This window comes from Pithys albifrons, chromosome Z, assembly GCF_047495875.1.
Source record: "Pithys albifrons albifrons isolate INPA30051 chromosome Z, PitAlb_v1, whole genome shotgun sequence".
NCBI classification, from domain to species: domain Eukaryota; kingdom Metazoa; phylum Chordata; class Aves; order Passeriformes; family Thamnophilidae; genus Pithys; species Pithys albifrons.
Window position 1 is genome coordinate 8,415,441 of NC_092497.1, and position 12,869 is coordinate 8,428,309.

At 40.5% G+C, this 12,869-nt stretch overlaps 1 protein-coding gene across 4 annotated transcripts in view; it reads right to left on the bottom strand.

Moving 5' to 3' along the window:
• Positions 1–12,869, bottom strand: part of KIAA1328 (KIAA1328 ortholog) — a 180,041-nt gene that overhangs the window by 159,384 nt on the left and 7,788 nt on the right. For all 4 annotated transcript variants that reach the window (XM_071581065.1, XM_071581062.1, XM_071581064.1 and 1 more), the window contains exon 4: positions 8,786–8,880. In XM_071581065.1, the coding sequence (XP_071437166.1) occupies positions 8,786–8,880 (95 nt within the window). The remainder of the gene's footprint in view (positions 1–8,785; positions 8,881–12,869) is intronic.

Below are 12,869 nucleotides of genomic sequence, written 5' to 3' on the forward strand. Positions count from 1 at the left end.
GCACAGATTTCTTCTGATCTTCCAGTGCAAAAGCCATAAATACCACAACTGGGTCACTCCCCTGCATGAGCTACATACAAGCAGTATTCCCCAGCACTAAGATCAACCCACAGCCCTTCCCACATCAGCTTGAGCAGACTGCATGAAGTTGGAAATAATAGTACTGAAACTCACATGTTTTCTCTACCACCCTAGAAGGAGACAAAAAACAGGTAACAGAAAAACAAACTCTTTAAATTAGGGTAGTTATAAAGTCTGGTTAAAACTACTAATTGGAAAGTTTCTAAATTACAGAAGAAAAAGACATGGGATCTAGAGTAAAAACATTCCACTATTCATATGCCCATGGTCTCATTTACAACCCTGGCCCTGCCTGTCCCAGTTTATCAGGTGGGACCAGTTTATCACTGTGTGGATAATCAAAGCTGTGTATTCCCCAACCTTTATTTATTTCCCAAGAACTGTTAACAATGAACCATTTGCAGCAGCTGCCCAGGGCACACCTGACCCCTCAAGCTGGGAGCTGGGTGTAAAAGACACCTCTGAGATAAGAGGAGTGATAACTCCCCTCCAGGGAGTCGTTGGCACCTCCACACCGAGCCTGAGGGAGCGTGTCTGCTAATGGGCCATCAACAATTCCAAAATACCCCTTGACTCACAGGGTCAGATAACCCAGTGTTTAACTCGCCCTGCAGAAGGGACTGGGTGGTCCCACCTGGGCCGGAGGGTACATAATCTGGGGGTTTGAAGACCTGGGGGGAACCATTTGTCGGAGTGAAAGGAGAACCAGAACCTCGACAGGAGGCAGCCACCACTCTGCAAACATCATCTGCACCAACAGGGTTTTTTTACCTTGATTTGCTTTGGACTCAGGGGAACCACGTGTGGCTCAGCATAGGGGCTAACAAACCCCATTGTGTTTGTGCCCCAGGGCACTGGGCTACACTTCTGCCTTTTGTGGGTTAAAAGCCATTTCTCTTTGAGTCATTGTACTTAATGTATTGTAACTCTGACTTATAATCTCTCCTGAACTGGGTTTATTTCTCCTGCCAGTTTACCTTTAAACCAGCACGCTGCCCTAGGAAAATGTGATGAGTTCAACTCATTCCTAAACTCCCTCCCTGCCACTCACACACTGTCAAAAGGGCTGTGCACACACCAAAACAGAAACACCAGAGAGAACTAACTGTAGTAACTCCGGATCCATTTCAACATGTATGCACTCCTTAGCTAAGCAGGCAACAAATTTTTGAGAAGTATCTACCACACATCTTTGCTCCCTGATGCAGTAGCAGCTACAGCACGTGTGTCACAGGCTGCAAAGCCAGGCTTTAGCAACTAACTATGACCTGTTTGCTTTCTAGGAGTCTACAGCCACCAGGTGACTACAGAATATATGACCTTTCTTCACATAATGAAAGGTGCAAAAAGTAAAAAAAAAAAAAAGAAAAATAATTAGAATTAACACAATGAAGACAGCTATGGGCATGTGGATGAAAGACAGGAAGGAAACAAGCAGAGCAGGGAACGAAAGGAAAGAGAGGACAACTATCATCTCTGGGACACTCTGTGAGGAAGGAAGCTTGCTTAGGAACTGCAGGAGGAAAAGGCGTGGGACAGCTGAAACATTGGGCAGTCAGCAATAGGACAAGGGCGCACGGGCTCAAGCTCTGACAGGGGAAATTTAAGTTGGCAATCAGAAAAAAATTCTTTCCAGAGAGAGTGCTCAGGCATTGGAATGGGCTGGCCAGAGAGGGGGTGGATTCACCATCCCTGGAGGGTTTTAAACTGAGATTGGACATGGCACTGAGTGCCATGATCTGGTAAAGGGACTGGAGTTGGGCCAAGGGTTGGACTTGAGGATCTCAGAGGTCTTTTCCAACCCAATCGATTCTATGATTCTATGCTAGCACTCAATAACACTAAAATCAAACAACAGTATAATAAAATAAGGTAAAAGAACAGCACTAGAGAAATCAGACTAACCCTAGCATGTTTTACTCCTATCTAGATTCTGTGATTTGCTGCTTGTATCAGTGTATATCACATTCATGTGCTGTGTTTGTATTTAACACAGATCACAGCAAGCTGTCACACTCCCAGACACATGAATATATTGTGCCACATATCTTGTGCAGTAAATGACTGAGAACAGTAAGTGATCTTAGAAGAAATGTGGCAGTACATGTTTATGTATCACAAAGCAGGAGACAGCCCATAAAGGGCAGGCGAGATACGGAAGACAGTCACTCACAGGAGGTGGCAAAAGGAAGTTAGAGAAAAGGAATACAAGAATGTCATCAGATTGTGCTGGATTTATGTCACTTCCTATAAATAGCTCAGTGAGGGATTTTTATATACTTATTTCTTTGCCTTCAGCAGTAAAGAACAGATGATTTTTAGCAGAAGTAGGAAGGACTTCACTGATCACATACAAAAACATTACAAGGCTCATATGCTCCTCAAAGGGATTTTCCCTCACTATTCATCCAACTGGGTTAGAAAAGAGCAGTGACAGAATGAAGGCACCACAACTACAAAGGGCAGAGCCGCTCCACTGCACAACACGCTGGTGTCCAGCTCCACTGTTGTTGCTTTCAGGATCAAAGAGAGGACTGACAGCTGAGAGCAGAGATGACAAATCAGTAGAACTATTCATTTAGAGTTTGAAACATTTTCTTGTACACAATTCATATTTACCTACCTTGTGGCACAGGACGTGCACCATCTTTGTTCAAGATTTGTTGTAAATTCACAGCTTACATAACTTCAATATAATAAATTTGTAGTTAAATTCAAAGCTTACATAATTCTAGATGCATTTAAATCAATATTTTAATTTTATTTTACAGGAGCCTCTGTTGAAAAAGAAAAACTCATAACAGATATATTGACAAAAACCCTCCTAGGACACCAGCCTTAGGGTTAAAATTAATCCCAAGTTCACCAATTCCAATTATTGTAGTGTTCTCCCAACTCCACTGCTGATACCAGCATTTCTGTGTGATGTAAAGAAGGAATTCATCAACAAGTTTACTGTGACACTGACTCATTCCACTGAGTAAGCAGGATTGATGCTCTCCAGGTGGAATTTTTGAAGCACTGCACAAGTCAACAGCACTTCAAGTTTTATTTGTTTAATGAAAAACTGACACACACAAGAAAGAGCCATGATAATACTCACATCAACACTACACTAGGGATAGAACTCAAGAGAACTCTTCCTGACTGAAGGCACTTACAATCTTTACAAATGAAGAGTTCTAAAAATGTTCAGAAAAACAAGCTTCTACCAAGAGAAATATGAAATGCATTAAGAACTGTGGCTCAGCAAACTATGACAGAAGACAAAATAAACAAAAAACAGAGACACAGATACTGAAAACTTCACTGATCAGTCCTGTACTCTTTGGGAACACTTATCTTTTAGGAAAAAATAACCTGGCTAGTTTTCTGCCAACTAGCTAGCAAAGATGAAAACATTTTGGTGACCATTCTTGAAAACTACAAGTTTTAAATTTCAGACAAAGGGTGGCATCTGGAACAGGCAAGACCTGCCCAGAGGCAAAAATCAAGCAAGGACCAAGATAAAGGTATCATGCAAAGTCCAGCACACATGGATATCATGGAAAGAAACCAGGTATCCCAACTGAAAGACACACTACAGAAAGACAAAGCCAGAAGTTTCCATGCCTCTGGCAGAACTGAGCAACAACATGACTTTTATTGCAAACACTCCAGGAAGCGAAAATGGCAATAATTTTTGTTCAAGGACAATATTCACAAATCCAATACATCTTACTGGAGTATCATGGGCAGTTTGTATAAATTAAAAAAATAACAGAAAAAACCTACGGTCCCAAAACCTAATTGAAATTGCTGCACAATGGATAAATTTTATTATATGCAACTTGCAAAATACAAAACTAGATCTCACAGCATGAATTTATAGCTACAAATGACTTTTTAAGCACAAAAGGTAAGTGTGATTGGTGATATAATAATCCCGGGCATGCTTTTCCTATCAACATGAAGTAATTGCCAGACAAGCTTAGGGATCTCATTTGCAGTCTCACTGCCTGACCAATTAAGAGAACTGCAGCACAATACTGCTTCTAAAGCAGCACACTAAAAAGGAGAAAATATCTTTAAGTTAAAGCCAGGTAACAATTTCGTTAAATATGAAGTAGTGTAACCTGGCAGAGAAGGCAACCCAAAAGGCCAAACACTGCAGATACGTAATATGGGTTTCCACAGGCAAGTTGTCCTTCAAAGAACCTGAGTGCTGAAAGAAAAACACTTAAACAGCAGGTATATGCTACAATAGTTTTACTGTCCTCCTTTGCAATGGTTTCCAGCTCTGTAACCAAATTAACCTTTGGGTTGCATTCCCATTTTCACCTTTTGCTGGAAAATTTCAGTTTTAGTCAGTCAATTTCATCTTCCTGTCAGGATAAAAAGTCCAGATAAAAGAAATGCTAGTAGAAAAGATGAGCATCCTAGACTGCCAGAACCCTGCAAAGGGTTTAGGAATCCAAGGTCTTGGGAAGGAGTAAATATTTTCTCAGTAAGGGATAAATGCCTGTCTGAAGGCTGTTTGAATAGCTGCCAGTTACAAGTCATTCCAAGCATGCCAGTGATCTTGGCCAGAAAGACACTAATAGAAGAGCAAAAACTATCTTGTGTCTCATTTGGAAAGGGTAATAACTCCCACCCATGGGTGAATAAGGGTGTTATGATTTCTTTCCACCTAAATTGCTTTTGAAGATTTGTTTGCAAAGACAACAGGGAGGCAGCTTCCTCCATGTTTATCTTATCTGAAGAAAGAAATATAAAGTAGTTAGATACCAATTTTCACCACTAAAAACAAAAATTAAACTTTCATGAATCATTCTACATCATTTAGTTAATGCCTCTGCTCACTCTAAAGCAAATTGCATATGGGAGCTGTAAAGGCATACGTGAACTGTGCAAGCAGGGAAGAAGTATTTATGATGTACCTGTCACATTAGGAGCCCCAAAGCCACAAAAAATAGCGTGGCCAGCAGGCCCAGGGCAGTGACCCTTCCTCTGTACTCAGCTCTGGTGAGGCCACACCTTGAGTGTTGTGTTCAGTTCTGGGCCCCTCAGTTCAGGAACGAGATTGAGGGGCTGGAGCGGGTCCAGAGAAGAGCAACAAGGCTGGGGAAGGGACTGGAGCACAAGTGCTGTGGGGAGAGGCTGAGGGAGCTGGGGGTGTTTAGCCTGGAGAAGAGGAGGCTTAGAGGTAACCTCAGCACTGTCTAGAACTACCTGAAGGGAAGTTCTAGCCAGGTGGGGGTTGGTCTCTTCTCCCAGGCACTCAGCAATAGGACAAGGGGGCACGGGCTCAAGCTCTGACAGGGGAAACTGAAGATAAGAAAAAAATTCTTTCCAGAGAGAGTGCTCAGGCATTGGAATGGGCTGCCCAGAGAGGGGGTGGATTCCCCATCCCTGGAGGGTTTTAAACTGAGATTGGCCGTGGCACTGAGTGCCATGATCTGGTAAAGGGGCTGGAGTTGGACCAAGGGTTGGACTTGGTGATCTAGGAGGTCTTTTCCAACCCAATCGATTCTATGAAAACTATGGGTATAGTTATGGCCTGTATCAGTCAGGAGTGAAGGGAATACTTGCAAGCACACACACATTCACTCTCTCTGCAGAGGAAGTTGTGAACCTCTCCATTCAGCCAAATGCCAAGACAGAGAGAGCTCTCAAAATCAGCATAACACTTGAAGTATTTTGCTCTAGAATACTTCATAATAATTCTCAGTGTGGTGACTGGCATGTCTCTAAGATTCAACAATGAACTGGCTACTGGTCTCAGTGGACCCTGCGCTGCTCCTTCTCTGCAGAGGCTGATGTGTCCTGACATCTGCACAGAGTACAAGCATAGGAATCTTTCAGTGTCTTCACCGTGTCACTGCCCATTTCATTACCTAAGGTGATGTCTGGTTCAGGAGTAGCCTGCAGTAATAAGAGCTAAGAGAAAGTCTTCCTTACCCCTTTTAAAAGGACTTTACTTACAGCCAGAGATAAAATTTGCTCTTGTCACTGCCACACCAGCAGCACCTCGCTGAAAACGTGAAGGTGCCATGATGGTTGTTTTTGAAAGTAAAGGCTGAACACACTCAGTCTCCTATTTACTCACAAACCACTTTGGCATTCATGGCCATGACTCATTCTACTCAGAAGTTCCTCTACAAAAACAGTTTGAAAAGAATCTGCTGATACAATAAATTATAAAGTTAAAATTTGCAACATTGGAGTATTTCAAACTTTGAAACTGGTTTGTCCCTCTCATTTCACCTTAAAAGAGAAGACAGACTGGATATGTTCAAAGAAAGGCAGGATAATGGTTAGATTTACAGGTGGCAGCACAGATCAAAAGCTACGATTATTTAGTCTAGAAAGGAGGATTAGAAAGGATACAGCTGAGTCCTTTCTTTTGACCGTGTTTCAAAATCCAATTTCATAAAGTCCCTAACAGCTGAAGTGATGTCAGGCAGTGGAATCCCCAGCAGCAGAGCATTACAGCCCAGTAACTGATTTTTGCTTCAAAGAAAAGGATATATTAATGTATCTGGCATTAACATTTACTCAAAGTCTGACACTGCAGCATTTTAGGGAATGCAGTGGGCATACACACCCCCAGTGTTCAAAAGTGCAATGGGAGTAAGAGTTGGAGGAAGAAAAGTAAAAATTAGGAAGAGAGAGGAAACTACACGAGCTCTCCTTCAGCAGTTACAGAAGTCAAGCAAAGACCACTCCCCTAAACCGCTCAAGCAAGACCTGGTTGAAATTCAGGCCCCAGGAGTTCATCATATTTTGCCACTGGTTTCCACACAGATGGAATTTTACCACTTCATAACAGCCCTCATGCAGCCACTTACTGACCAATCTACTTCTGTCCACATTCCTGCAACAAACATGTACACATTAGTCTCAGCTACCATCCTTTTCATTAGTAAGCTGTAACAAAATAAGGAACACTGAGGTATAGCCCTGGTCAAGTGAAACCTTTATTATTCCAAGTATTTACTGCAGATCAGTCGTCCTAGAAAACTTTCAGCTTTCTACTGGTCCTTTTTCTCCTCTGAAATAGCAAAGAATGTTCTACTGCATGTAAGAGCACTCCATCATGGCACAACGAAGGATGAAAATTATGGAGAGTTTTAAAAAAGTGACGAGGTGAGCTGAATTAAAGTTCAACTTCCCTATTACTCTGCAAAGGACTTTTAATTACATCCAATAAAAATATGATTAGGTTTAAAAATAAAAGAGAACTAAGTATAAAATAATAGTGTTCCACTAATTTTACTTTTCAAAATTAATGTTGCTGCACCTTCTATTTTTCTTCAAAGAAATGTCAGGCAGAAATATCAAACTGTCCTCAGGGAAAAATCACAGCATCTGAGATTTAAGAAGAATCCCATGCTCAAATGAATTAGTGTACCACTATTCACTAGAGAGCACTGTATTATGAGGAACAATGTAATAAAAGACTTTTTTGATATTAGAATATACCTCTATATATCAACAGTGGCAACACTGGCCAAATAGCTCCAACATCTGACAATTTGGAACCGGGCTTCTCAGTAATCTACTCTTTATGACAGTCTTAACTATACATTTTCTAACACAAGGTATGATAAAACAGAGTTGCAAGCATGAAGAACTTCAGAAATTACTAAAATACTGTGTGGCAAGAAATCCTATATTAGTACAAATTATTAGTAGGTAAAATGGTCCACTGGATGAGGATAATCAGAGAGAAAATATCCCTAGCTGCACCAGAGAGTTATTGCATGACCTTGAGCAAGTAACTTAATTTCTCTGTCCAAATTTTCCTATATAAAAGAAAAACTATAGTAATGCTTGCCAATTATTACACAGATATATGAAATTTATGGCAAAAAGTATTTTGTTAAGACCAGGGAACCTGCACTTTATTCAAAAAGACTGTCTCTAAAAGTTCTACATATGGACACTAACTTTCAGCCCAAAGGACCCGAGATCATCTCACAATACTTTTTCCACTGATGTTGCCAAAGGCCCATGTTCTCATTCTTACAGCCATTATGTGAGAAGTGGATTTCCAGATATTCTGAGTTGTTAGGGACAGAGAGTAGGACTAAAATCTTCTGAATCAAATTCAACTCATCTTTCACATCTTTTATCTTTGGGAATGTTAACTAGCACTGGAAGAAAACTGAAAAAAACTTTTGCTAAAGTTGAGAAATTTGCATTATTTCTGCCTGTCCTTTCAAAAAATAGGAAGACCCTGAAGAAATTAATCAAGGCAAAAGTTTGGCTAGATAAGTAAAAATTACAATGGCCCACTGACCAAAATGTTTCAGCCACAAGATCAGCAACCCACCTTTAACATGACATGCCATAGAAAAGCTCATCCCTACCAAACAATAAGCACTACAAAGTTTCACAGCTACAAAGTTTGTCATTTCCAAAAGCAGCATGTTTTTGTTTAAAGCACATAACACATGCAGCAAACAAACCCTGTGATTAGGTTTATACGGGTGAACTACTGCTGGTCACAAAATTTTGGCTTCTGTTTTAAATATACATTTAGGGGTCAGGAAGCAAGGAAAAACCAATCAGGCTGCTTCATTGTTCATATCTCTTACAGCAAGAAAAATTACCTTATGCAAATATTCGGTATCATAATGCAGTTCTACATTGCTTGATGTTAATTAGAGGAATTACTCTCTTCAAACATAATGCATTTTCAGGTGATACTTCTTCTTACCTGGCAAGTTCTTTAATTAAGTTTGCAATGCGTCTCTTGTCCTCAGGACACAAATCCTTTAAGGAAGCACTCTTCATTCCTCCTTCATTAGTGACCTGAAAATTTAAAGTAACATTTTAGAAAGTAGCGTTTAAAAGAAACAAATATTTCAGGAGATATTAGAAGCATTTCTACACCTAATAAATAGAAGCTGAGAGTAGATCAATTCCAACTGGAAGCAAAATTTGTATTTTTTAAAACGTAAGTACATTTCACCAAAGCAAATTACCAAATTATCAAGAATTATTTTAAGAGATTTTTAATGCAAATGCAAGCTGCTAGCTTCACTACTAAACATGCTGAGTAAAGTTTTAGGACAGGCACTACTCATTGATTTGTACTAGATAAAGGGGAGTAGATTCTCATGACTTGGAAATCTAGTGTAGCAATATCCAAATCCAAGTTCAAGCTTTATTATCACAGAGAGTAGAGAGTAAAAAAAATGCTGCCTTAGAGTTTATGACCAAAAGTAGCATAATATTGTGAGTGGATGGTAAGTCCTTATTTCATTTTCCCAATACACAGAAAAGCACATAACCCTTCACACATCACGACACTTTGGTCTTAACGACTTATTTGCTACCCTCGTAATTAACACCTGTGAAAATCAGTCTGTAACAGACCCCAGCACTTCAGGTCTTCATTCCTTTCAGAGAGAACCGCTGTTCTTGCCACCGGTGCCCACCAGAGGGCCCGCACCGCGGCCCGCGCTCCGCACAGCGTACCACATCCCCTAACGCGGGTGCTTCCCAACAGCAAAACGTTCTAAACTGGTTTTCTTTATCAAAAGTTTCAGGGATCGGGGTCTCAGTTCAACAGTGCTCATGGTAAGCACGAAGTTAGAATTCCAGGATAAGTGCAGCAATAAAGAGCTATGCTATTCTGCCCACGATTCTGGCAAGTTTCAATCTGAATTATTTATTTTCGGTTTGAGTTTTACAAACCTACAAGTATTACAAACCTCCCCAAGTGCATACAGCGCTTAACTTGAGATAAAACAATACTACCAAATGCCCTGCGGTTTGGTCAAGTTAACACAACAGAGCACAGAAAACATACAAAGCCAACACTGGGCTTCTCCCCTCTCATTAGCAATAACAGCAGCTGATCTACACACACTGGAGGGGAAGGGACTCCCTTCATTTTTAGCTAATTGCTTCTTAAAAAGTGGCTTAAAACAATTAAAGAACAAGGTCCACTACTAAAAGAGGTGATGTTTTTATACAGACTCATGTTATACCCACCTGACCCTTCAATACAGTCTTATTTTGACTGTATTTTCCTCAGGTGGAAAGAGTTTCTTTCACACGGTAAATTTCAGCACTTTTCAAGGGGACATTTGATTTCATTGCTTCCTTCCCAAACACGTTACTTACAGTCATATAAATGAAGAAAGAATGTCTTTAACTTAACTGAACTACACTGAACATATGTTTGAAGGAATTTCATTTTCCATGCTACAAGTATCTCACTTTTTTTTTCAGCAGCCAGACAACAGCACTTCTCTAAGAAAAACAAAAGTTACTGGACATTTTTCACTCAAAAAGGGAGACAGAAGATTGATCACACCAGTGAAGGAGATTTTAATAGAAGGTACCTCAAACTATTACCCAAACCAATGTACATACTGTCAGACAGACACCTGTGGGATGAAGAGGAAAATTGGGTTTTTTGTATCACCCACAGGTATGCAAAGATGCCACAATATAAATTTTCAGAGACAGAGCATCAAAGCAAGATAACAAAGGAGGCAGAGACCAGGGTTGTATTGTCTCCTTTACCCAGACTTCTGTCCTTCCTTCACAGTTCAGGATGGAAGGCAGTTTTGTCACTCAGTATTTGGAAGATACTCTCCACATCTTGGAAGGTGACAACCTGCCTGACAAAATCACTGGGAATCACAGGATGGTTAAGGACCATTGCAGCTCATCTGATCCAGCCTACAGCACTTTGCTCAGGATTATGTCCAGGACAGGCTGGGTGGGACTCTGAGCAGCCTGGATCAGTGGAAGGTATCCCTGCCCATGGCAGAAGGCATTGCACTAGCTGAATTTTAGGGTCCCTTCCTATTCAAACCATTTTATGATTCTATGTTAAGTGAAGCAAACGTCTCTCCCTAGACATGCACACAACATCTTGCAGAAAATGAGTTGTGCTAGTGATAAAAACTCCATGTAAAAGGAGTTCTTCTTTCCTAACAAGAAAGACACATTCGTTCTGTTTGTTTCAAGTAATTCAGAGCTTATCTTCAGAGCACAAAGTTTCCACAAGGATTTGGCAAGGTAAGAGAAAAACAGAAGGTTAAAAAAGACAGAAAAGAAACAGAGCTTTGAATACATTTTATTGTCAATATTACAAAAACATGAGACACCAATTAAGATCACGCATTATATAGAAAAAATTACACAAAAACCCATTTATACTGCAACAGCTTTCAAAAGGAAAAAGGAGTAAAAACTCTCTAAACAACAAGTAATGCAATCAACACACCATTCAACAAAACAGATTTTAATGTGACATATTGAAGGCATCTATGAGGCAGCAGGCTTGTAGATACTTATGAAGAGATGCTTCCACATAAAGACTCTGTATAATGGGAGCTATTTGTGGAATTTATCTGCGTGTCACTTAACAGCATCATTTGCAAAGCAGAGGTACATGCCAGCCTCCTAAAAGCAAGTACTGATAAACAGAGAAACAGAAAGCGACAAGTCCAGGAACGGCCCTAAAAATTAATACAAGTTACTGGAGTGTCATACTGAAGGGCTGGAAGGGCAATGACACTGTCAAAGCAGCAAGAATTGTGCGATCTGTCTGCACATCAGTTTTGAACACACATGTGAGGCACACGGCACCCAGTCACTGCACAGAAGATGGGGATGGGCATCTTAGCCCAGAAGAAGAACAGGATCTAACTGCATGATAATACAGCAGTGATGCAGAGCAGTCAGAGGTTTTAGATCTTGCCTGTAAATGGGAGAATGCCAGACCCCAGTGATCCACAGGCTTGCCCAAGACAAATACTAGGAAAGAGACTTTACAGTACTCAAATAACTTACACAGTCATTGTACTATACAATGCCATGTTAAAAAAAAGCATCTCTTAAACAGATTTCTGAATATCACAATATCTGTTACAATAAACAATAACCTTCCAAATGAAACTCCACTGCTTTGAAATTTCTAACGCAGGAAACTGTAGGAAAAGTGTCAGCTATTCTTGCAGAAGGAGACCACACAATTCAAAGCAGAACAAAACACAACATCAACTGACAAAGCTACTTCCACTATTCATGTGCATTTCAACCTTTTACAATCAATACCAGAAAGTGAGCTTATCCTACCAATATGAGCAGCCATAGCAAAAAGGTTTCTAAAAAGTTACAGGTCTTTGTGGTAGTTTTGGCTTTCGTTTCAGCATAGGTCCCATTTAGGCCTCAGTTTTTAGCAGGCCTCAAAGGATGTGACACAGATTAGAGGGGACAGGCATCACCTGACTTAAGCAACCAAAGAGGTATTTCGTATCGTCTGACATAATCAAGAAGTGTCAAGGGGTATAATAAGAGAGGTAGAAGGAGTTTCTGACTCTTTCAGTCCCTGCTTCTGACCTGAGAGGATCCTGCTGCCCTGACTCCTGAGATTAGGCCATTCAGTGCTGTTGTTTACCTAGGGAGGTGAACATTTTCCTGTTAATTTCTCCCTCTCTTGCTGGGAGGTTTCTTGGGAAGAGTTTTTGGGAGGTTTTCTGAGATTTGGGTGATTTGGAATCTGGGTTATTAGCTGGCCAATCTCGGTGAAGGTGCTGTTATTTCCTTCCAATATGTGTTATATCATACTCTGCTTTATATTTTCCTCTTTTCTGTGTAAATATAAAAACCTCACCATTTTCAAAGCTTCGGGTTTTTTTTTTTCCTTCACTCCTCTTCTCTGGGAGTGGACTCTCTGATTCTGTATCAGGCAGCTGGCATTTTGCCAGCTCAAACCATAACACTCTTGTTTCTAAATGATATGACTAGAGCAATGAAACTGAGTAGGTTGGACACAA